The 26860-nt window shown below is 44.8% G+C and overlaps 1 protein-coding gene across 1 annotated transcript; it reads right to left on the bottom strand.

Moving 5' to 3' along the window:
* Positions 1–46: 46 nt before the first annotated feature.
* On the bottom strand, positions 47–26860 carry LOC106591224 (putative G-protein coupled receptor 139). Its single transcript, XM_082976378.1, has 3 exons — positions 26220–26860; positions 8555–8557; positions 47–2742 (listed from the first exon to the last, which is right to left on the bottom strand). The coding sequence occupies exons 1-3, from the start codon at positions 26851–26853 to the stop codon at positions 1760–1762; spliced, it is 1620 nt and encodes a 539-aa protein (XP_082832504.1). The 5' UTR covers positions 26854–26860; the 3' UTR covers positions 47–1759.

Here is a 26860-nt window from a genome sequence, read left to right as displayed (position 1 = left end):
CATACATACATACATACAGACAGACAGAGACAGACACACACACACACACACACACACACACACACACACACACACACACACACACACACACACACACACACACACACACACACACACACACACACACACACACACACACACACACACACACACACACACACACACTATCTAGTCAGTGATATAAAGTTAAGGGTCTGAGGAGCTGCACAAATACATTCATTCTAATATGACTAAGACAATCATCAAAGACAACCAATACTTAATTGAAGACTCTGTAAATGGTAGAAATGTCCTCCTTTTAAAATTGTGGAATCCATGGTTACAAGATTACTGATCCTATGGAACCTCAATTATAAAGTATTGTAATTGTTTTGCTTTATTTTTGTGCGTCTACAACAACCTCCTTCAATCCTGGTCCTGAAGACACACAAAGTGTACAGGTTTTTTGTTTTAACCCAGCATTAACACACCTAGCACATCTTGATTCAACCTCTCAAATTGCTTGATGATCAGTTGATTCGCTGAATCAAGTGTGTTAGTACTGGGCTAGAACAAAAACCTACATGTGTGTGTCTTCAAGATCGGTATTAAAGAACACTGATCTAACAGTCAAGTCTACCATAATCCTTCACCATGACAACAGGCAGCTCCTACTTATCCTTAACAACACCTGTGAGACTGCTCCTGATTGGATGGTTATCTTTCCCAATCCCTTCCATCTTTGATGAATTCACTCACTGAGAACATCTTAACATCCACAGATCCGTTTTTTAATAAAAAGTATCTTGTAATGTCTAATGCACCTCTGAGACCCACTATATATTAACAGGAAATGTCAGCAGGGTTTCAAAACATGTCAGGGGACATGGTAGTGATTACGAATCAAATCATCTAAGGCCACCACTAAGGACAAGGACGTCTATGCCACGGATACCTCTTCAAAGGTGAGTGGTTTCTCTCGCTGAGAATCTCTGTGATGAACTCTTTGACTAGAGAGGGCTCCCATTGAATGATGGCCATCTGTTCAGATTCAGAGCCTCCCTCATCCTCCCACCGTCCCTCCATCATCACCTCCTCCTCCCCATCCGTCGACAGCAGTATAACAGAGACAGTACCAAAAACGTCCCAATGTCAAAGCGAGGTTGATATGTCACAGAGGAATTCCTCAGTTGTCACTCTCCATTCCCATTTACAAATGGCTGGCTATAAAACCTAGTAATAAGCAGCCGCCATGATGCTCGTTTATCAATCCCTGATCACAGTCAAAGCTCATCGTCAGACACTGTCGGAGCAGTAATACAGCCAAAAAGACAGGCAGTTATCCAGGCTGAATGATCAATCTGTTAGATTGCTTTTCCGCATGAACGAGTGGAGAGATGGTTCTCAACACTCTGTTGCTGGGTTGTGAGTTCTGTTCTGCTGTTTGTGCTCAGCAACATTCCTACTTGATTTCTCAACTTTTCTTCTTCTTCTTGTTCTCAAACATTCTTTCTCTCACTTCAGATAGATAGATTGTTGCTTATCCATACACCAACCACATATCTCTTCTCTCCTCCACCTCTCCTCTCCACCACCTCTCTTCTCCTCCATCTCTCCTCTCATCCACCTCTCATCACCTCTCCTCTCCACGTCCTTTCCTCTCCTCCACCTTTCCAGCCCTCCACTCTAAATGTCTGTTGACATTTGAAAAGCTCAAAGAGTCCCAGAATCGGGTCATCATCAAGGTCGGTCGTCAGGGAAACCCTCCACACTTCCCCCCTCACGAGGAGATGCAGATAGGCTTGCCGTTCTTATCGTACTGGTATACCAGCATCTTGATGCAGTGGGAGTTGGCAGGGGAGATCCAGGGGCTACTAGTGATAGAGAAGTTGTGTCCAGCATAGAACGGCGGCGGCTGCTTACGGCATCGGAACAACGTCCGGAGAACAGTGGCCGCCATGGTCCGGAAACGCTTGCTGATGAAACAGTAGAGAAAGAAGTTGACCCCGGTGTTGAGGAGAGCTAGCATGTTCGCCACATCGGTTAGGAGGTGCAGAAGGCGGGCGGGACCCGGGGACGCCGGCGGAGCTGTGTACAGGTGGTAAAGGATCACGATGGTGCGTGGTGCCCAGAGGACAGCAAACACGGAAGTGATGGCGAGCAGGATGGCGGTGGTCTTGCCCGTGGAGTAGCCGCGCAGGCGGAAGCAGCTGCGACGGCGCTGGAGCTTCCTGACGATCATTGCATTGAGGGAGAAGAAGACGGAGCAGGGGAGGAGATAGACAGTCGCGCAGTGCACCCAGACTAGCACATGCTGCGCAGCACTACTACTACTACTCCCCCTTCCTCCACTTCCTGTACCACCTCCAGGTAAACCATGCCACAGCTCAGGCCACCAGTAGTAAGGCGCCGCAGACACCAAACACCCCATATAGACGCCCATGATGACCCGCCGTGTGCGGGCCGGGTAGGAAACGCTATGATACTTCAACGGGTGACAGACTGCAATATAACGGTCAACGGTCAAGGGGACCGTGATCCAGATGGAGGTGTGGATGGAGGAGAACTCCAGGACCTGGACTGCCTTGTTGAGGGAGGGGGGAAGGGGCGCGCCCAAAATGAAGTCCTCCAATATGAAGTCGACGAAGACGATGAGCAGGAGGACCAGGATGTCAGCGGCGGCAAGCGCCAGAAGGTAGTTATAGGAGGACTTCTGACGCCGTAACACCAGCTGGGAGAGGATGATGACAGTGAGTATGTTGGCTGGATGAGGGGGAGGGGGAAGGTTATGAGGGTGACACAAGGGAATAGGTTTGGGAGATGAAGGAGGGGGGAAGGGATAGGATGGGGAGGCACAGATGGGTGGTTTATGGAGGGAATGAAAGGAGAGAAGAGGAGAGGAAGCGAGTGGCCGAGAAATTGAATAGGTGAGAGTTGAGAAAGGAAGACGAGAGGGAGAGATAGAAAGCAGAGTGGAAACAAGTTGTTGCAACGAAAGAAAGGAACGGATGTGAGGGGGGAGAGTATGAGCCAAGGGTCAGATATATGGGGAGATGAATGGAGACAGAGATAGAAAGGAGAGGAAAGTGATGGGGAAATTACATGAGAGGAAAAGCATGGAAGTGAAGAAAAAATAATGATGAGAGGTTGAAATTGAAGGTGGAATGAAAACGGGTTATGCCACAGGAAAATGAAAGAGAGGAAGAGAGTTAGTTTTACTGGGGAGGTCATTGACAAGGAACAACACTCATTCAGCCAATCAGAAACAGCACACACTCTACCTATATAGAGCACACCCATGTACATGCACATACACACACACACGTCTACACAAAGTTTAATTTGTCTGCCATTTATTGGCATAAAGAGAACCAAATAACAACCCTTTACATAACCCTAACAAGTGTTGTGTTCGAGACCACTTAAAGCGAGACTGATTGAAGACCAAATCAAATCTGAGTCAAGACCAAAGAACGGAGGAGGGCGAGACCGGTCAAGACTGAGATCTGGAGGGGGACAAGGGTTCCGTGACGAGTCAAGACCGAGACCAGAAAAATGTCCAATTCAAGACTATGTTGTAGATTTTACAAATCACCACCATAGTAAGAGTTCTAAATGAGTATTATAACGAAGGAACATTGGATAAACCCTTTCAAGCTTTCTCAGCTAGTTGGTCGTCAAAATTGCACTAATAAACGATGGGGAATTGTAGCCTCCTAGTCCTTCTGCAGATTGCCTGCCAATGCATGCTTGTCCCAACCAAGCACCCAAGCTAACTGGCTAAAATTGGCTAGCTTGTGAGCTAGCTACTCCCAGACACAAATGAGAGAACACCTCACTCTGACCATTTTTCTCGCTGTAGCAGAGCTGGTTAGGCTGTTTACATGTTATCTAGAGTGTTATCTAGTCTAGTTCTTGAATAACTATGACTTTCTTTGTCTATATTTACTGACACTGGTCATGTTCAGCAGGAGTTTCGGATTTTGCAAATTCATTAGTTGTTTTGCACTCAGACGTGAGTGCTCTGAAATCGGAGAAGATAGGTAGAGTGAATTTGCAACACAAGAGATATGCTAACTGTATAACAGTCGTTCAAGTTCTTGCTAGATAACTAAATGACGCATTCATCTCTAGCTGTGTATAGCTACCGAAAAAAAACATATGAGGGGAAAAAGTCAGTCACAGCCACTCTTCCAATGGCATGAAATGACATCCACCTAGCAGCTAGCTAGCTAGCTAGTTATCTAGCTAACATTAGGCTCTGTGTTTTTAGCTTGCTAGTTTGATTATATTGACATTCCCAGCCGTAATTACATTCGTCCGTTTTTGTCCAGAATATTGAGTAATTGAAACGGAAACAGTGCATGTGGAGGCAGCAAACAATGTACCAGGCCAGCTGTGATTTACAACCTGATAGCAATACAGTGAGGGAAAATAGTATTTGATCCCCTGCTGATTTTGTACGTTTGTCCACTGACAAAGAAATTATCCGTCTATGCAAAACATGACTTAGTACTTGGTGGCAAAACCCTTGTTGGCAATCACAGATGTCAGACGTTTCTTGTAGTTGGCCACCAGGTTTGCACACATCTCAGAAGGGATTTTGTCCCACTCCTCTTTGCAGATCTTCTCCAAGTCATTAAGGTTTCGAGGCTGACGTTTGGCAACTCGAACCTTCAGCTCCCTCCACAGATTTTCTATGGGATTAAGGTCTGGAGACTGGCTAGGCCACTCCAGGACCTTAATATGCTTCTTCTTGAGCCACTCCTTTGTTGCCTTGGCCGTGTGTTTTGGGTCATTGTCATGCTGGAATACCCATCCACGACCCATTTTCAATGCCCTGGCTGAGGAAAGGAGGTTCTCACCCAAGATTTGACCTTACATGGCCCCGTCCATCGTCCCTTTTATGCGGTGAAGTTGTCCTGTCCCCTTAGCAGAAAAACACCCCCAAAGCATAATGTTTCCACCTTCATGTTTGACGGTGGGGATGGTGTTGTTGGGGTCATAGGCAGCATTCCTCCTCCTCCAAACACGGCGAGTTGAGTTGATGCCAAAGAGCTCCATTTTGGTTTCATCTGACCACAACCTTTTCACCCAGTTGTCCTCTGAATCATTCAGATGTTCATTGGCAAACTTCAGATGGGCATATATATGTGCTTTCTTGAGCAGGGGGACCTTGCGGGCGCTGCAGGATTTCAGGCCTTCACGGCGTAGTGTGTTACCAATTGTTTTCTTGATGACTATGGTCCCAGCTGCCTTGAGATCGTAGACAAGATCCAACCGTGTAGTTCTGGGCTGATTCCTCACCATTCTCATGATCATTGCAACTCCACGAGGTGAGATCTTGCATGGAGCCCCAGGCCGAGGGAGATTGACAGTTCTTTTGTGTTTCTTCCATTTGCGAATAATCGCACCAACTGTTGTCACCTTCTCACCAAGCTGCTTGGCGATGGTCTTGTAGCCCATTCCAGCCTTGTGTAGGTCTACAATCTTGTCCCTGACATCCTTGGAGAGTTCTTTGGTCTTGGCCATGGTGAGAGTTTGGAATCTGATTGATTGCTTCTGTGGATGGGTGTCTTTTATACAGGTAACAAGCTGAAATTAGGAGCACTCCCTTTAAGAGTGTGCTCCTAATCTCAGCTTGTTACCTGTATAAAAGACACCTGGGAGCCAGAAATCTTTCTGATTGAGAGGGGGTCAAGTATTTATTTCCCTCATTAAAATTCGAATCAATTTATAACAATTTTGACATGCGTTTTTCTGGATTTTTTGTTGTTATTCTGTCTCTCACTGTTCAAATAAACCTACCATTGAAATTATAGACGGATCATTTCTTTGTCAGTGGGCAAACGTACAAAATCAGCAGGGGATCAAATACTTTTTTCCCTCACTGTACTTTTTTGGACTACCAAGAAATGTATTGGTGAATTATATTAATCATATACTGAACTGCATCCATCTATTCTGCCAACAATGCCTTAGTGTACGTCATGGAACGTTGAGTCAAATATAACCTATTTTTAAAACGTCTCTAAAGTTGGTTTTGCAGCATAAACTGGGAATTTTATATTTTTTACTGATTATGATTGTCTGTTTGTTTCATATCCGCAAAGTAGTAAAAACGCTGTAAGTTCCACTTTAAACTTTAGGTCACCAGTTACTTTGTTTGCTAAATGTGAATTGTTTTTTTGCAATGGGAATTAAAAGTTGTACATTTCGATTGGGAAATTGTTAATGGTTGTGTTTTTGTATTCTTATGATTGGGACCTACTGGCTTATTATGTCCTAGTTTATGGACTGCTTATCCTTTAACATCATGCTGTGTGTGACTGCTGTCTTTCCATCAGCCCTATGCAGTGGTGAAGTGGTGCTTGGAGAAGTGGGTATACTCTAATTTTGCCAAAAAGTTCGGCCCCCCCAGCGAAGGAAAGGCACCCTGTGTGAAAAATCCTATGTTTTCTTGTGTTTTTTTTTAATGAGTTTTCCTATCGATTTTTCTAATTGTCACTCTCAAAATCACACCTTTTTTAACAGAAAAAAGACAAAAATGTGATGGTCTAAATCCACAACAATGTTTAAACTACATCAATCTGATTGGGTGGGCCTGTCAGGGCCTGGCTCCCTAGCGGGTGGGCCTCTGTCCACCCAGGCCGGTCCATGTCTACGCCCCTGATGCAAACAGCACATGATGAAAATTGCGCATCACATATAGCCTACCAACCAACACTTTTTCAATAAATGGTTTGCATACCCATTGTTGCCTTAGTTAGCATATACTGGTAGATATCATATGTTGAAACGTCTGTCCTACCCTACCAGCTACCGATGTCATTCTTCTGTGAGCTGCTCCATGCCAAAACCAGTTGAGAGATGCACGCTCTTGCTGCCTGCAAATGATATTCCACTGAAACTAGGCTATGTGTGCAGCACGCATGTGAATATATTTCACGTACTTTGCAATTGTGTAGGCTACTTTGTGCATGATTTCTCTATTGTACTACATAATTGATAAGTTGTATCAGTAGGGATTAAGAACTGAGTGTATGCTTATACCTGCATATACCCTCCAGTGCACCACTGGCCCTTTGTGTTTTACAGAAAGTGCACTCTCCTACATGAGAGCTCTGGTATTACAGTTGCTGTCCTGTCAGAATCATGAACCTGTCACACGCTGAAGGCCTGTAGGTTCACCACTACGCAAACATGTCTATTGTAGATATAAAGGCTGTTAAGATATTCATGTTTCAAGGAAGGAGTGTATATATTTGGCCTGGCGAAGTGGTTTTATGGGCTGACTCAATGGAAGCTGATAGTTAGGAGTTTTTTACTCCGCTGGTCTCTGCTGGTCTCTGGAAGAAATGATGAGTCCTCACTGTCAGAGACTGAGTCACGACCGAGTACAAATGTATCCGGCACCAAGACAAGACCAAGACACTCAATATGCAGTCTACTACAATGCTGACCCTAACCCTAACCCCTTTCTAAAGACTAATAATTTTCTCAGTAGAATATTCCCTGTGACCATTTTTCCCTCTCCTCTCCCTCTCTCTCCCTCTCCTCCCTCCTCTCCTCTCCTCTCCTCTCCTCTCCTCTCCTCTCCTCTCCTCTCCTCTCCCTCTCTCCTCTCCTCTCCTCTCCTCTCCTCTCCTCTCTCTCCCCCTCTCTCCTCAACCTTCCCTCTCTCTCTCTCCCTCCCTCCTTCCTCTCCCTTTTCAACCTCATCCTTCGCTCCCTCCTTCCATCTCTTTCTCACCATATCCTTCACCTCCTCCACCCTCCACCTGCTGAGTTGCAATGTGGCACTCGCGGGTCCATTAGTTAGCCCGATTAAATAATAATATACGGCGCCACAACAAAACCAGGGAACAATGACAGCGCACCGTCACGGCCTTGCTGAGTCGTTGAGGCTCCGGCTGGCCCAGATAAACAGTCCAAGGACACCATCCTCTTTCTCCCTCTGTATTTTCCTCCCCCTCTTGATTCTTCCTCCTCTCCTCACGCCTTCACTCTTTCTTTTCTTTTCTTTTCCTTTCTTCTTCTTCCATCTTTTCTCTCCCTTTTCACTTCTCCTTCCCTCCTCATTCGCCTCTTTCTTTGCTCTCTAACTCCCTCCCTCACATTTCTTATTTCCTCTCTCCTTCTGTCCTTCCCTTCTGTCCCGCCCTTCTGTCCCTCCCTTCTGTCCTTGATGGAGCATGGGGAATGACTCAGGGGACATGGAGGGACAATCACAGTTTTCTATAATTTTCTCCCAGTCTCACTCCCTCCCTCCCACCCTTCTTAAGGGTTGTGCTGGGCCATGGTGAATTGATCATGAGCAAGATGTGGGGGATAATCACAGTTTTCTATAACTTTTCCCCCCTCCCTCTCTCTCTCTACCTCTCTCCCTGCCTCCATCTCTCCCTCCCTTCATCCCTCCCTCCCTCTGTCATGCTGGGACAATCACAGTTTTCTATTATTTCCTCCCTCCCTCCATCCCTCCCTCCCTGCCCTCTTCCTGGGACTCTGCCAGTAGTAGGAGAAACGTGGACACAAAGGGGTCTATATGATTTAGCCTGCTGTACTAAGGCAAAACCAACTGTGTGTGTGTGTGTGTGTGTGTGTGTGTGTGTGTGTGTGTGTGTGTGTGTGTGTGTGTGTGTGTGTGTGTGTGTGTGTGTGTGTGTGTGTGTGTGTGTGTGTGTGATTTCTTGTGTGTCAACAAGTTCAATGGTCATGCGTGTGTACATGTGTAAGTACATGTGTGTGGGAAACTGCATTGTACCTCATGATGGTATAAAAGTGTACACCTTGGGAGAAAAGTGGAGATTTTGGAAGTAGCCTTAAGCGTAAAGAGAACATGTGCAAGCTGTCAACAGCTGTCAAGATCTGTGCTTTTGTAACCAAGCGAGCTCTGTTGATTAAATCAGAAGTTTCCCTTTACATCTAAAATGGCTGATTCCAATGATGTGTGTTGAAGGCAACCAGGCAACATTCATCCCTCTTTGTTCTCTTGCAGTAGATAAAGCTGCTGTATGTCTGTCCATGACATTTTTGACATTGATTTGCATTGTTATGTCACAGAGACATCAATGCACTTAGCACGTCACAGGACATCTAGCTAGATGAAAGAGGTCTGTGGTGCCTCTCCCTCCACCTATCTTTTTCCTCCCCCCACCTCTCTCTCTCCCTCTGTCTCTCTCCTTCTATCTCTCTCTCCCCCTCTCTCTTTCTCCCAGTCTGTCTGGTAATAGACGTGGGATTGGATTAAAGATGGCAGCTCAGAGTCTAGTCCATCACATGTCACACCTCTCTGCTATCAGCTGATTACTAATGACAAAGCAGGCTCCAGATAATGACTAAAGATGTCCTTGTCAGACGCAGGCGGAGATGCCCAGGCACACGGGCATGCGGGCACACACACACGCACACGCAAACGCACACACACATTATCAGTTTGCTTTGCAGCATTTCAGGTTCTCTCTCCTCTCCAAGTGTAATGGGATAATCCAGCAGACGATCCCATCCTGTGTGCTGCTGATCACTCACCAGTCAGCCTCCCGGACACTCATCTAGCCACTCAATTGTTTTGTTGTTGAACTTCACTTCATTATGCTACTGATGTTGTTCCAGAGTGGAAAGTTAAATGTCTCTCGCTCTACTATCTCATCCTATCACTCTCTGTCTGTCTGTCTGTCTGTCTGTCTGTCTGTCTGTCTGTCTGTCTGTCTGTCTGTCTGTCTGTCTGTCTGTCTGTCTGTCTGTCTGTCTGTCTGTCTGTCTGTCTGTCTGTCTGTCTGTCTGTCTGTCTGTCTGTCTGTCTGTCTGTCTGTCTGTCTGTCTGTCTGTCTGTCTGTCTGTCTGTCTGTCTGTCTGTCTGTCTGTCTGTACATCTGCCTGGAGTACCTGAAAGCGTAACCAGGTGGTTTCTCTCCTTGCTCCTGCGTGTCTCTGTGTCTCTGTGTGTTTATGTGTATCAAAGTGTGTCACTAAGCCTTAAGCCACCTGGGGAGAGACATTAGAAGATGCCAGCAAATCCAACGCAATGGATTCCTCAAATAATAATCCTCTAAACTCTCCATCTATCTCCTTCTCCCTCTCTCTCTCTCTATCCAGCCCTCTTTCTCCATCTATCTCTTTCCTCTTCTCTCTCTCTCTCTCTCTCTCTCTCCTCTCTCTCTCTCTCTCTCTCTCTCTATCCAGCCCTCTTTCTCCATCTAACTCCTTCTCCCTCTCTCTCTCTATCCAGCCCTCTTTCTCCATCTACCTCTAAAGAGGGATGACCATATGTGGAATTGAAATGGGGTGTTTTTCCGTGGCCATGGTATTATTCAGTGAAAAGCCAGGCACTCCCTAGTGAGACAGGGACTTGAACAGACGGACAAAGGGAATCGGATGTGCGCTTGACATTTCCATTTAGCCACAGCCAGCCTCCACTGGACGGCCCATTCATTTCAATTGACTGCTGCTCTCTGTCTCTGTGTGCATCCCAAATGGCACCCTATTCCCTGTATAGTGCACTACTTTAGAACGGGCAGGCAGGGTGGCTCTACTCGACATGCGGCTCGGTCCAGGAGGGAACCATCTCTACCAGGGGAGGAAGGGATGATGACAGACTGAGAATAAAACAGACAACAACCATAAAGTGCTTCCCTTGTGCTTTCTTTCTCTCTCTCCCACTGTGTCTCTTTCTGTGGTTCTTTCTGTGGTTCTCTCTCTCTATCTCAAATTCTCAAATTCAAACTCTCTCAAAATATTAAAATCAAATAAAAATCAAAGAACAATTGCCTCTCTCTCTATGTCTCTGTCTCTCTCCCTTTTCACCTTTCTCTTCCCTCTGTCTCATGTGTGACCATGACGTTGGGAGAAATAGGCTGGAGATGAGGGCAGCCTGGGCTGTCTCCAACTGAGTTGGGATTAGAATGACCTGTGGGGAGAGAGAGAGAGAGAGAGAGGAGAGAGAGAGAGAGAGAGAGAGAGAGAGAGAGAGAGAGAGAGAGAGAGAGAGAGAGAGAGAGAGAGAGAGAGAGAGAGAGAGAGAGAGAGAGAGAGAGAGAGAGAGAGAGAGAGAGAGAGAGGGAATGGGGGCTGTTGCCACGTGTTTGTGCGTCTCTACTCTGCTGCTTCTTTAATATAACAGGGGACGAGGCCAATGACATTGTTGGGGGAGGAGGAGGGGGGAACGATACACACACACTCTGATACACAAACATACTGACATGCACATACTGACATGCACACACACACACACACAGACTGAGACACATAGTGCTCCCCGAGGTGTGTAATGATGCTGAGTCATCCCCCTTAAAAAAGGAGGTGTAGAAACAAGCCCCATTGCTCCGGCGGAGGAGAAGACAGGAGAGGCACAGTTTAACCCTGTAGAAAGAAGAGGTAAATACATTAGATGATGCCACACTATGGCTGCCTCCCAAATAGCACCCTATTTCATGCAGAGTCTTCTGTCAGACAGATGCCGCAATCTACACCCTGGGCCTGGTAGTGCTACACAGAAAAAGAGAGTCAAAATTTGAAAAGAGAAAGGAATTATGAAAATAAGATAAATGAAATGAGAGAAAAGACTTGCAATTACGTTTTTGGGATGATGAGGAAATTGAAGTTAGACTCAGGCTGCATATCTGAGGGAGTCAGCTTAATCAGTCTGGTGGACGTGTTGTGTGTGTGTGTGTGTGAGAGAGAGAGAGAAAGAGAGAGAGAGAAAGAGAGAGAGAGAGAAAGAAAGAGAGAGAAAGAGAGAAAAAAAATGAAAGAGGGAGAGAGAGAAGGAGAGGAGAAGGAGAGAGAGTGAGAAATAAGAGAGGGAGAGAAAGAGAGAGAGAGAGAGAGAGAGAAGGAGAGAAGGAGAAGGAGAGAGGGAGAAATAAGAGAGGGAGAGAGAGAGAGGTGAGGGGCAGAATAGAGAGAAGGTTAGACAGAAAGTAGGAGAGAAAGTGAGGTAGGAGTGTAAGATGAGGTAGGAAAAAGTTAGGTGAGAGGTTGATTGAGAGCGAAAGGGAGAGGAGAGGCAGATATAGTTTAATGGAGAGAGTGAAGATGTGGATGAAAAGAGAGGTAGTGATGGAGGAGGTAAGGGAGTGGGAGGAAAAGAGAGGTAGTGATGGAGGAGGTAAGGGAGTGGGAGGAAAAGAGAGGTAGTGATGGAGAAGGTAAGGGAGTGGGAGGAAAAGAGAGGTAGTGATGGAGAAGGTAAGGGAGTGGGAGGAAAAGAGAGGTAGTGATGGAGGAGGTAAGGGAGTGGGAGGAAAAGAGAGGTAGTGATGGAGGAGGTAAGGGAGTGGGAGGAAAAGAGAGGTAGTGATGGAGAAGGTAAGGGAGTGGGAGGAAAAGAGAGGTAGTGATGGAGAAGGTAAGGGAGTGGGAGGAAAAGAGAGGAAGTGATGGAGGAGGTAAGGGAGTGGGAGGAAAAGAGAGGTAGTGATGGAGAAGGTAAGGGAGTGGGAGGAAAAGAGAGGTAGTGATGGAGGAGGTAAGGGAGTGGGAGGAAAAGAGAGGTAGTGATGGAGAAGGTAAGGGAGTGGGAGGAAAAGAGAGGTAGTGATGGAGAACTTAAGGGAGTGGGAGGAAAAGAGAGGTAGTGATGGAGGAGGTAAGGGAGTGGGAGGAAAAGAGAGGTAGTGATGGAGAAGTTAAGGGAGTGGGAGGAAAAGAGAGGTAGTGATGGAGGAGGTAAGGGAGTGGGAGGAAAACAGAGGCATGATTGAAATATCAAAAGGCAGTTTCAAAGGTCACACGCACTTTGAACCTTATGACAAACATTTGCCCTTTTGTCTTATCAAAGAGTCTGATTAGACTGAGCAACCAATCCACCAATCCATTCACTCTATTTATGTTGTACATCTACGATCCAATCTTGGCTATACACCTAGAAAGAAAGGGTTCTGCGGTTCTTCGGCTGTCCCTGCAGAATAAACACTTTTTGGTTCCAGGTACAACCCTTTTTCTTAGAATATTCTATGTACCCTCTCTACAAAGACAGATGTTGAGTTTATTTCTTTATTTATCTCGTCTCCCGTGAACTAACACTTAACCATACACTGCTGTGTGCTTTCATAGATCAATACATTCCTAAAGAGAGAGATGGAGGTGGAGAATATAAATATTTTAGAGTAGGAGAGAGAGGGTGAAGACAGAGATACTGAATGAAAAAGAGAGAGTGACAATAGAGGTAGAGATAGAGAGGGCAAACTAGAAAGAGAGAGAGAGAGGGCTAGGATAGTTAGAGAGAAAGAGAAAGAGAGAGAGAGGATAGTTAGAGAGAGAGAGAGAGAGAGAGAGAGAGAGGGTGAGAATAGAGGCAGAGAGCGAGAAGAAAAGCTAAGAATAATTGTAGAGCGAGAAACAGAGACAAGCAAATAAGAGAGAAGAGGAGAGAGTAGATAGAGAAAGAGATGCCGGGCCAGGTTTGTATTGATGCCACTGCAGTGTTGTGGTACTGCCTGATGAGACCTTTAGATTCTTCAGAGCACACAGTCTATTGAACCAAACCTTGTTGTTCAACTCCTGCTCTGCTCTCACTGTCTATAGAAGCTCTATAGCAACCTGGAGATGAGGAGAGAGAGAGAGAGAGAGAGAGAGAGAGAGAGAGAGAGAGAGAGAGAGAGAGAGAGAGAGAAAGAGAGAGAGAGAGAGAGAGACCAAGAAGATGAATAGGAGATGATAGAACCAGAGAGGGAGATAGAGTTTTGTAGGGGAGGATGAGGGAGAGACCAGGAAGTAAACAACAAGAAGAGGGGCAGAGGGAGGATGTAAAGAGAGGATAATAAGGGGAGGAGTAGGATGAGAGGAGGGGTATGGCCGGCAGATTGGGAGATGAATGTCAGTTCCTGGGAGCTATTCCACGACTACCTAATGATTAGTAAACATTGACAAATGAGATCTAAGTCCTCCTTTAAACAGTGCTGTGCGGTACTGAGCGAGCCTTAAGGATACTGTACACCTTTCTCAGTGTTTTCTCACAGTTTAACACTGCCTAGTTGGTTTTTATGTGGGTAACGGATGCACTTTCAACACCAGTCAGAACTGTCACTGTGTCAACAGCTTTAAAAACACCTATCTTCCCACCTCTCTCTTCCCTCTCTCCCTCCTCCCTCCTCCCCTGTCATCTCTGGCTCATCTCCTCCCTGACAGGCCGCTGCCTGATGGATATAACACTGGTTATTTCCTCCTCCTCTTCCTCCCTCCATCATTTCCCCAGACAATGCCTCACTTTAGGAGGATGAGAGCATCCTCCTCTTTCCCTCCCTTCCTGAGACCGTCCCCAAAGCCCCTGTCCCTTCCCTCTGTCAACTCCGGTCCCTACATCCTCCTTTCCTCCTCCTTCCCTCCATTCTCTTCATTTCAGCAGTACACAAGAGAATCTTCTCCCTCCCGTCTGATATAACCTTCTGTCACTTTTCCTTCCCTTTGTTCTTCCTCCACTATGACTGTCGCTTCCCTCCATCCTATCTTCTCTCCCTCCATCCTATCCTCCTCTCTGTCTCCCTCCATCCTATCCTCCTCTCTGTCTCCCTCCATCCTATCCTCCTCTCTCCCTCCATCCTATCCTTCTCCGTCCATCCTATCCTCCGCTCTCCCTCCAACCTATCCTCCTCTCTCTCTCTCTCCCTCCATCCTATCCTCCTCTCTCCTTCCATCCTATCCTCCTCTCTTCCTAAATCCTATCCTACTCTATCCCTCCATCCTATCCTTCTCTCTCCCTCCATCCTATCCTCCTTTCTCCCTGACACACATGCAGTCATGCACACACAGACACACACATAAATACACACGCACACAAGCACAGACAAACAACGCACACCTCCCCAATGGGGCAAGCAGATCAATTGGTATTGGTATACATACACCAAACTCCCTGAAAACATACAGTACACATACACCAAACTCCCTGACTACACACAGTACACATACACCAAACTCCCTGACTACATACAGAATACATACACCACACTCACTGACTACATACAGTATACACACACCAACCTCCCTGACTACATACAGTATACATACACAAAACTCCCTGACTACATACATAATACACACACAAAACTCCCTGACTACATACATTATACATACACCAAACTCCCTGACTACATACATTATACACACACCAAACTCCCTGACTACATACATTATACACACTCCAAACTCACTGACTGCATATAGTATATAGTACATACACCAAACTCCCTGACTATGTGCAGTATACATACACCAATCACCCTGAGTACATACAGTATACCCACCAAACTCCCTGACTACATACAGTATACAGTACATACACCAAATTCCCTGACTACATACAGTATACAGTTCATAGACCAAACTCCGTGAGTACATAAAGTAAACACACACAAACTCCCAAACTGCATAGAGTATAGATACACCACAATCCCAGACAACATACAGTATACATACACCGAACTCCCTGACTACATACAGTATACACACACCAAACTCCCTGACTACATACAGTATACACACACCAAACTCCCTGACTACATACAGTATACACACACCAAACTCCCTGAATACATACAGTATAAAGTACATACACCAAACTCCCTGACAACATACAGTATACATACCCCAAACTCCCTGACTACATACAGTATATACACACCAAACTCCCTGACTACATACAGTGTACATACACCAAACTCCCTGACTACATACAGTATACACACACCAAACTCCCTGAATACATACAGTATAAAGTACATACACCAAACTCCCTGACAACATACAGTATACATACACCAAACTCCCTGACTACATACAGTATACATACATCAAACTCCCTGAATACATACAGAATACATAAACCAAACTCACTGACTGCATACAGTATACACACACCAAACTCCCTGACTACATACAGTATACACACACAACTCCCTGACTACATACAGTATACAGTACATACACAAAACTCCCTGAAAACATACAGTATACACACACCAACCTCCCTGACTACATACAGAATACATACACCACACTCCCTGACTACATACAGTATACACACACCAACCTCCCTGACTACATACAGTATACATACACAAAACTCCCTGACTACATACAGTATATACTACATACACCAAACTCCCTGACTATGTGCAGTATACATACACCAATCTCCTTGACTACATACAGTATATCCACCAAACTCCCTGACTACATTCAGTATACAGTACATACACCAAATTCCCTGACTACATACAGTATACAGTTCATAGACCAAACTCCATGAGTACATAAAGTAAACACACACAAACTCCCGAACTGCATAGAGTATAAATACACCACAATCCCAGACAACATACAGTATACATACACCAAACCCCCTGACTACATACAGTATACACACACCAAACTCCCTGACTACATACAGTATACACACAAAACTCCCTGAAAACATACAGTATACACACACCAAAATCCCTGACTACATACAGTATACATACACAACACTTCCTGACTACATGCAGTATACATACACCAAACTCCCTGACTACATACAGTACACATACACCGAACTCCCTGACTACATACAGAATACATACACCAAACTCCCTGAATACATACAGTATACAGTACATGCACCAAACTCCCTGACTACATACAGTACACATACACCAAACTCCCTGACTACATACAGAATAAGAACACCACACTCCCTGACTACATACATTAAACACATACCAAACTCCCTGACTACATACATTATACACACACCAAACTCCCTGACTACATACATTATATAGTACATACACCAAACTCCCTGACTACATACAGTATACATACACAAAACTACCTGACTCCATACAGTATACATACCAAACTTCCTGACTACATACAGTATACAGTACATACACCAAACTCCCTGATTACATGCAGTATACCTACACCAAACTCCCTGACGATATACAGTATAATACAGGATACACACCAAACTCCCTGACTACATACAGTATATAGTACATACACCAAACTCCCTGACTATGTGCAGTATACATACACCAATCTCCCTGACTACATACAGTATACACACCAAACTCTCTGACTACATACAGTATACAGTACATACACCAAACTCCCTGACTACATACAGTATACATACACAAAACTACCTGACTCCATACAGTATACATACCAAACTTCCTGACTACATACAGTATACAGTACATACACCAAACTCCCTGATTACATGCAGTATACCTACACCAAACTCCCTGACGATATACAGTATAATACAGGATACACACCAAACTCCCTGACTACATAGATTATACACACCAAACTCCCTGACTACATACAGTATACAGTACATACACCAAACTCCCTGACTACATACAGTATACATACACCAAACTCCTTGACTACATAAAGTATAGATACACCAACCTCCCTGACTACATACAGTATACATACACAAAACTACCTGACTCCATACAGTATACACATCAAACTCCCTGACTACATACAGTATACAGTACATACACCAAACTCCCTGACTACATGCAGTATACATACCCCAAACTCCCTGACTATATACAGTATACATACGCCAAGCTGCCTGACTACATACAGTATACATAAACCAAATTCCCCGACTATATACAGTATACAATTAATCCACTAAACTCCCTGAGTACATACAGTATTCACAAACAAACTCCCTGAGTACATACAGTATACAGACAACAAACTCCCTGACTACACACAGTAAACACACCAAACTCCATGACTACATGCAGTATACATACACCAAACTCCCTGACTACATACAGAATACATACACCAACCTCCCTGACCACATACAGTATACACACACCAAACTCCCTGACTACATACAGTATTCAAACACCTAACTCCCTGAACACATATAGTATACATACACCAAACTCTCTGACCACATACAGTATACATACACCAACCTCCCTGACTACATACAGTATACATACAGTATACATACACCAACCTCCCTGACTACATACAGCATACATATTCCAAACTCCCTGACTACATACAGTATACATACACAAAACTACCTGACTACATACAGTATACACAACAAACTCCCTGACTACATACAGTATACAGTACATACACCAAACTCCCTGACTACATGCAGTATACCTACACCAAACTCCCTGACTATATACAGTATACATACGCCAAACTCCCTGACTACATACAGTATACATACACCAAATTCCCTGACTATATACAGTATACAATTCATCCACCAAACTCCCTGAGTACATACAGTATTCACACACAAACTCCCTGCCTACATACAGTATACAGACACCAACCTTCCTCACTACATACAGTATTCATACACCAAACTACCTGACTACATAGAGTATTCATAACCACACTCCTTGACTACATGCAGTATATACACACCAATCTCCCTGACTACATACAGTATACATACACCAATCTAACTGACTACATACAGTATACATACACCAATCTAACTGACTACATACAGTATACATACACCGAACTCCCTGACTACATACAGTATACATACACCAAACTCCCTGACTACATACAGTATACATACACCAGACTCCGTACACCAAACTCCGTGACTACATACAGTATTCATTCACCACACTCCCTGACTACATGCAGTATACACACACCAAACTCCCTGACTACATACAGTATAGATACACCGAACTCCCTGACTGCATACAGTACACACACCAAACTCCCTGACTACATACAGTATACCTACAGTACACATACTCCAAACTTCCTGACTACATACAGTATACACACACCAACCTCCCTGACTACATACAGTATTCATACACCAAACTCCCTGAGTACATACAGTATTCATACACCAAACTCCCTGAGTACATACAGTATACATTCACCAAACTCCCTGACTACATACAGTATACATACACCAAATTCCCTGACTACATATGGTATACATACACCAAACTCTCTGGCTACATACAGTATACATACACCAAACTCCCTGACTACATACAGTATACATACACCAAACTCCCTGACTACATATGGTATACATACACCAAACTCTCTGGCTACATACAGTATACATACACCAAACTCCCTGACTACATACAGTATACCTACAGTACACATACTCCAAACTTCCTGACTACATACAGTATACACACACCAACCTCCCTGACTACATACAGTATACATACACCGAACTCCCTGACTACATACAGTATACATACACCAAACTCCCTGACTACATACAGTATACATACACCAGACTCCGTACACCAAACTCCGTGACTACATACAGTATTCATTCACCACACTCCCTGACTACATGCAGTATACACACACCAAACTCCCTGACTACATACAGTATAGATACACCGAACTCCCTGACTACATACAGTATACATACACCAAACTCCCTGACTGCATACAGTACGCACACACCAAACTCCTTGACTACATACAGTATACATACACCAAACCCCCTGACTACATACAGTATACATACACCAGACTCCCTGACTACATATGGTATACATACACCAAACTCTCTGACTACATACAGTATACACACACCAAACTCCCTGACTACATACAGTATACCTACAGTACACATACTCCAAACTTCCTGACTACATACAGTATACACACACCAACCTCCCTGACTACATACAGTATTCATACACCAAACTCCCTGAGTACATACAGTATACACACACCAAACTCCCTGACTACATACAGTATACATACACCAAACTCCCTGACTACATATGGTATACACCAAACTCTCTGACTACATACAGTATACATACACCAAACTCCCTGACTACATACAGTATACCTACAGTACACATACTCCAAACTTCCTGACTACATACAGTATACACACACCAACCTCCCTGACTACATACAGTATACATACACCAAACTCCCTGAGTACATACAGTATACACACACCAAACTCCCTGACTACATACAGTATACATACACCAAACTCCCTGACTACATACAGTATACATACACCTAACTCCCTGACAACATACAGTATACACACACCAAACTCCCTGACTACATACAGTATACATACACCAAACCCCCTGACTACATACAGCATACAAGACTGTAAGCAACCTAGCTAGTGACTACACACATGCATCAGGACTCTGTTAACAGTAAGCACAGGAGCTGCTCCCTGGTGAGACGTTGGTTAATTGGTTGTGAATAAAAAGGTACAGAGAGTTATTGGCATCGGAAAGCAACAGCAGTAGAACAGCTGCAATGGTGCATGCATAAACTCTTTAAAAAACTTTAAAGGGTTCTTCAGCTGTCCCCATAGGATAACCCTTTGAAGAACCCTTTTAGTTCCAGGTAGAACCCTTTTGGGTTCCATGTAGAACCCTTTCTACAGTGGATTCTACATGTCACCAAAAATGTTCTACCTGGATCCAGAAGAGTTGTACCTGGAGCCAAAAAGGGTTCTCCTATGGGGACAGCTGAAGAACCCTTTTGGAACCCTTTCTTCTAAGAGTTTATAGCTGTAGGACCTAGTATAGCACTGTTTCAGATATTCCTCATGGTATGACCTAGCCTGGCTACACCAGGACTGAACACTGTTTCAGATATTCCTCATGGTATGACCTAGCCTGGCTACACCAGGACTGAACACTGTTTCAGATATTCCTCATGGTAGGACCTAGCCTGGCTACACCAGGACTGAACACTGTTTCCGATATTCCTCATGGTATGACCTAGCCTGGCTACACCAGGACTGAACACTGTTTCAGATATTCCTCATGGTATGACCTAGCCTGGCTACACCAGGACTGAACACTGTTTCCGATATTCCTCATGGTATGACCTAGCCTGGCTACACCAGGACTGAACACTGTTTCAGATATTCCTCATGGTATGACCTAGCCTGGCTACACCAGGACTGAACACTGTTTCAGATATTCCTCATGGTATGACCTAGCCTGGCTACACCAGGACTGAACACTGTTTCAGATATTCCTCATGGTGTGACCTAGCCTGGCTACACCAGGACTGAACACTGTTTCAGATATTCCTCATGGTATGACCTAGCCTGGCTACACCAGGACTGAACACTGTTTCAGATATTCCTCATGGTGTGACCTAGCCTGGCTACACCAGGACTGAACACTGTTTCCGATATTCCTCATGGTATGACCTAGCCTGGCTACACCAGGACTGAACACTGTTTCAGATATTCTTCATGGTATGACCTAGCCTGGCTACACCAGGACTGAACACTGTTTCCGATATTCCTCATGGTATGACCTAGCCTGGCTACACCAGGACTGAACACTGTTACCGATATTCCTCATGGTATGACCTAGCCTGCCTACACCAGGACTGAACACTGTTTCAGATATTCCTCATGGTATGACCTAGCCTGGCTACACCAGGACTGAACATTGTGCTTTTGTGTGGTCTAGCCAGGCTAGGTGACACCAACCATAAACAAGAATCCCCCAAAAATGATGTCCTCTCAATAACATGCAGTAGAGACGGTCAAACTCTCTATGGTATAAGAAGACATTATTTCATTCCACAACCACCACATAAAAGTCCTCAATCATTTTTATGACACCTAACAATGCTGTAACAATACCTAAACTTATGCTTGTGTTTCATTGCTTTGCCTAGGCTACAAACCATAACTTCAATACAACAACTGAAAAGTTGAATTCCTGTTAGTCACACATAAGCATAGACACAGACTATAACACATCCCCGGCCCAGTGTTGTGGTACTGTAGGGTACTGTAATGTTTGCTGCTGCCTGAACACGACAGCCTGAACACGCTGGTTTTGTTCCCATAGAGCAGCAGCCTCGTGAGGCAGAGAGAGAGCGCCCGTTAAGAACGGGTGAGCGATTAATTAAATAGGTGGCAATTCGTCATAGCTCTGTCGTCTGGCTTCCTCACTCAGGTCTCAGGGTGCTACTTCACTGACTCCACTGTTATTAATCTCTCTCCCTCTCTCTGTCGTTCTCTCTCTTCACCTCTCTCTTTCTCTTCTAATATCTCTAGCAATTTGTTTTTCACTTCTCTCTTTTTGCTCTCCATGTTCACCTCTCTCGCTCTGTCGTTCTCTCACTCCGTTGTTCTATTGCTCTGTCGTTCTCCCTCTTCACCCCTTTCTCTCTTTCCCTCCAACTTCACCTCTCTATCCTTCTTCATCTCTCTCTCTCTTTCTCTCACTCTCCTTCTCTGGCTCTTCACCTCTCTCTCCTGTTCTACGTCTCTCTCCCTTCTCACATCTCTTTCTCTCCTGATCTTCCTCTCTATTTAAACTTCTTTCTCGTTATCTCTCTCATTCTCAGTTTCACTTTTCACCCTCAAGTCACTTGCACATCTTTTCCTCGACACTTATTCTTTTTGTCCTAGAAATAACATTCTCTTTCTCACATCGTCTCATCATGCACTCTCTCTACCTCCATCTTCAAATCTATCCATCCCTCTCTCTTTATGTCTTTCTACATCGAGGTCACTGTAAGTAACCTAAAGACAAGATGATTTACATACGTACCCAAAGCCCACAGCAGTCTCAGAACAGACTAATGGCACAGTGTGTTAATTACATCCCACTGGGAGAAACACTGGTTGAATCAATATTGTTTCCATGTCATTTCAACAAAATTACGTCGAACCAACGTGGAATAGACGTTGAATTGACATCTGTGCCCAGTGGGAGTGCGACTAACCCCAAGCTACAACACAGACAAATAGGTATCTAGGCAGCAATACTATTACTCCAAATGAACATTACAGTCAAGCTATCAGTCCAGGTCAGGTGGGATGATATGTCAGCAAAACTACTGGAGTAGAACAAGTAAAAATCAACCATTTCAAAATCAGAAGATTCAAACTCCTACAATCTTCCAAGGATTCAGCATGCAGGGCTGAAAACATAATTGATTGTGGTCAGCTACTACAGTATAGATTTACCTTCCAACAGAAAAATGGAGCCCGAGGAGGTAAAAGGAGCTTTCTTTCTTCAAGACAGCAGGCGACGTGCAGGAAACATTTTTATGATAGTTTGGCAAACAAAGCACTTCTATTACTTTGAATTGCAGATTCCCTTATTGAGAACAGAGTGTACATCTTCAAATCTCTTACTCCTGATCCATTGTACTAGAAAGTAGGACATCCCTTATGAAACTGTTATCAAACACAGATCACAGTATTACTGCTCAGAATAAGGGCCAGTCAATTCACTCCACACTCTACTTAAAACTAGCACTGAGTGCAATAACCTCTTTTAGTGAATGCATTTAAAACATGCAATGTTGAAAATAAAACTGGAATATAATACATTAAAGCACGTAGGGTAATAGCTTTCGAATTGAGGGTTACAATCTTTTTTCCCTGTTGAAACAAATTGAGGTGAAGTTCTGGTCTGGAGCTGAAGCAGAGTGAATATATCTGCTATAGCCTCAAGGGCAGAACATAGACTTTAATCATAGATTGGACATCAGCATTTGTCCTGACCCCTAGCCTCTCTCTCCCTCTCGCTCTCCCTCTCGCTCTCCCTCTCGCTCCCTCTCACTCTCCACAACACATAGAACCAGACCAGAGGTAATATGTGACATATACAGTGCATTCGGAAAGTATTCAGACCCCTTGACTTTTTCCACATTTTGTTTCGTTACGGCCTTATTCTCACATTTTTTCCCTCATCGATCTACACACAATACCCCATAAGGATGAAGCAAAAACAGGTATTTAGAAATTGTTGCAAATGTATTAAAAATAAAAAACAGAAATACCTTATTTACATAAGTATTCAGACCCTTTGCTATGAGACTCAAAATTGAGCTCAGGTGCATCCTGTTTCCATTGATCATTCTTGAGATGTTTCTACAACTTGATGGTAGTCCACCTGTGGTAAATTCAATTGATTGGACATGATTTGGAAAGACACAAACCTGTCTATATAAGCTCCCACAGTTGACATAGCAAAAACCAAGCCATGAGGTGGAAGGAATTGTCTGTAGAGCGCCGAAACAGAATTGTGTCGAGACACAGACCTGGGGAAGGGTACCAAAAAATGTCTGCAGCATTGAAGGTCCCCAAGAACACAGTGGCCTCCATCATTCTTAAATGGAAGAAGTTTGGAACCACCAAGACTCTTCCTAGAGCTGGCCGCCCAGCCAAACTGAGCAATCGGGGGAGAAGAGCCTTGGTCAGGGAGGTGACCAAGAACCCGATGGTCACTCTGACCGAGCTCCGGAGTTCCTCTGTGGAGATGGCAAAACCTTCCAGATGGACAACCATCTCTGCAGCACTCCACCAATCGGGCATTCATGGTAGAGCTGCCAAATGGATGCCACTCCTCAGTAAAAGTCACATGACAGCCTGCTTGAAGTTTGCCAAAAGGCACCTAAAGGACTCTCAGACCATGAGAAACAAGATTCTCTGGTCTGATGAAACCAAGATTGAGCTCTTTAGCATGAATGTCAAGCGTCACGTCTGGAGGAAACCTGGCACCATCCCTACGGTGAAGCATGGTGGTGGCAGCATCATGCTGTGGCAATGTTTTTCAATCGAGCAAAGTACAGAGAGATCCTTGATGAAAACCTGCTCCAGAGTGCTCAGGACCTCAGACTGGGGCGAAGATTCACCTTCCAACAGGACAACGACCCTAAGCACACAGCCGAGACAACGCAGGAGTGGCTTCGGAACAAGAATGTTCTTGAGTGACCCAGCCAGAGCCCGGACTTGAACCGGATCGAACATCTCTGGAGAGACCTGAAAATAGCTGTGCAGTGACGCTCCCCATCCAACCTGACAGAGCTTGAGAGGATCTGCAGAGAAGAATGAAACTCCCCAAATACAGGTGTGCCAAGCTTGTAGCTTCATACCCAAGAAGACCTGAGGCTGTAATCGCTGCCAAAGGTGCTTCAACAAAGTAAAGGGTCTGAATACTATTTTTAATACATTTGCAACAATTTCTTAAAACCTGTTTTTGCTTTGTCATTACGGGGTATTGTGAGTAGATTGATGAGGATTTTTTTGAATCCATTTTAAAATAAGTCTGTAACATAACAAAATGTGAAAAAAGTCAAGGGGTCTGAATACTTTCCAAATGCGCGGTTATTACAGTGGTTATATGCCACTATTTTAACACATTCTAATGAGACTATTTTGCCCAGACTGGGTAAGTGTTCATCCATAGACCACAGAGTAGGGAAGCAGACATAGAAAATCTGTCTTGTGAATAAACTCATCAATAAGCCTTTACAGAAACGATGAAGTACTGTAAGTAACCCAACAACACGATGGCTCGTAGGCTATGCACCTGAAAGCCACGGCAGTCTCAGTACAGACTAATGGTACAGTATGTTCATTTAAGTGTGTCTACCCGCAGCTATAACACAGACAAGGAGTTCTCTAGGAAGCAGCGTGTTTTACTCCAAACACATATTACAGTCAAGCTATCAGCCCAGGTCTGAACTGACCCATACGTCTTTGGATCAGACATGACTGGGATGCATCAATATCTTTCAGAGGTCAGAGAGCCGGTTAACACACAGTATGTCCTAGAGGTCAGGGAGCCGTGTCTGTGTAGGAAAGACAGTCCCAAACGATGTCTTAGAGGTGACGTCTACGTAGGAAAGACAGTCCCACATTATGTCCTAGAGGTCACGTCTACATAGGAAATAGTCACACTTCAGGACCAGTCATCACCTGGATAAATCCTTCAGGTCTTTCTTTCTGCTTCACATCATTGTAATTCACTGGGTGAATAGAAGCCGGATGATTTAAAAGAGGTGAAATTTGAGCTGAGTAACAGAAAATGAAATCCCTTTTTTCATTTGTCTGGCTTTTTATCTCTGTTGATCTAACAGACCGACGTGCAGGTGAGCACACACACACAAGTAGTTCTGTGTTTGTGTGTGCGGCATGGGCACACACACACACTGGCACAGACACATGCACACACACTCGAGCACACAGATAAGACAAGGTCAATATGAGATATAAATGAATGACTGGAGCAGCTGAGCACAAAACACAGACTTCAAACACAAATACACACTCACTTAGAGTATAGCAAACACACACACACTGTCATACAAACACAAACAAATACATATTCACAGAAAATACATATACGTAGTAAGACAGGCACAACACACACACACAAACAATGCACACACTGTCACACACACACACTCTCTCTAATCCATCCTCTCCCCCCTCTCTCTCTTACCGGGCAGGCCGAGGCAGAGCAGGGCGCTGTAGTAGATGACGGGTAGTGGTCCGAGGGGGCAACCCTGGGGAGTGTCGGCCAGCTGCTGCCCCGGGCTCCAGGCACTGCTGTTGGGGGGGGAAAGGAGGGTGAAGATGTGGCTGTGCTCCATGGCCCTCCTCTTCCTCCTGGTCCTCGTCCTCAAATGCTCAGGAGCGTGTGAGCTCAGCTCGGCTCGGTGTCGGGGAAGCCCAGAAACACACACACTCTCACAGACCCAGACAGCAGGACTGAGACAGAGAAAGGGAGAGAGAGAGAGATAGAGACGGAGGGAGAGAGGGAGAGGGAGAGAGAGAGAGGGTGCTCTGTCCTTGGGTGCCAGTCGGCATGAATGTGTGGTATGTGTTGAAGCTGAGGTTGCGCGAGCGTTTGTGCGTGTCTGAGTGAGAGAGAGAAGAAGAGAGAGGGAGGGAGACAGAGAGGGGAGAAGAGGCTGTAAGTGTCTGTGTGAGAGAGACAGATGTTGAGACACAGACGACACAGACAGGAAGATAAGAGGTGATATGTGTGTGTGATAGAGGGAGAGAGGAGGAGGGAGGGAGGAGGAGGAGAGTTGAGAGAGAAAGTAAGTGGGGAGGGAAGATGCTCCATGCATGTGTGAC

This window comes from Salmo salar, chromosome 06 (assembly GCF_965601325.2).
Source record: "Salmo salar chromosome 06, fSalSal1, whole genome shotgun sequence".
NCBI lineage: Eukaryota > Metazoa > Chordata > Actinopteri > Salmoniformes > Salmonidae > Salmo > Salmo salar.
This window is presented reverse-complemented; position numbering and strand designations above follow the sequence as displayed.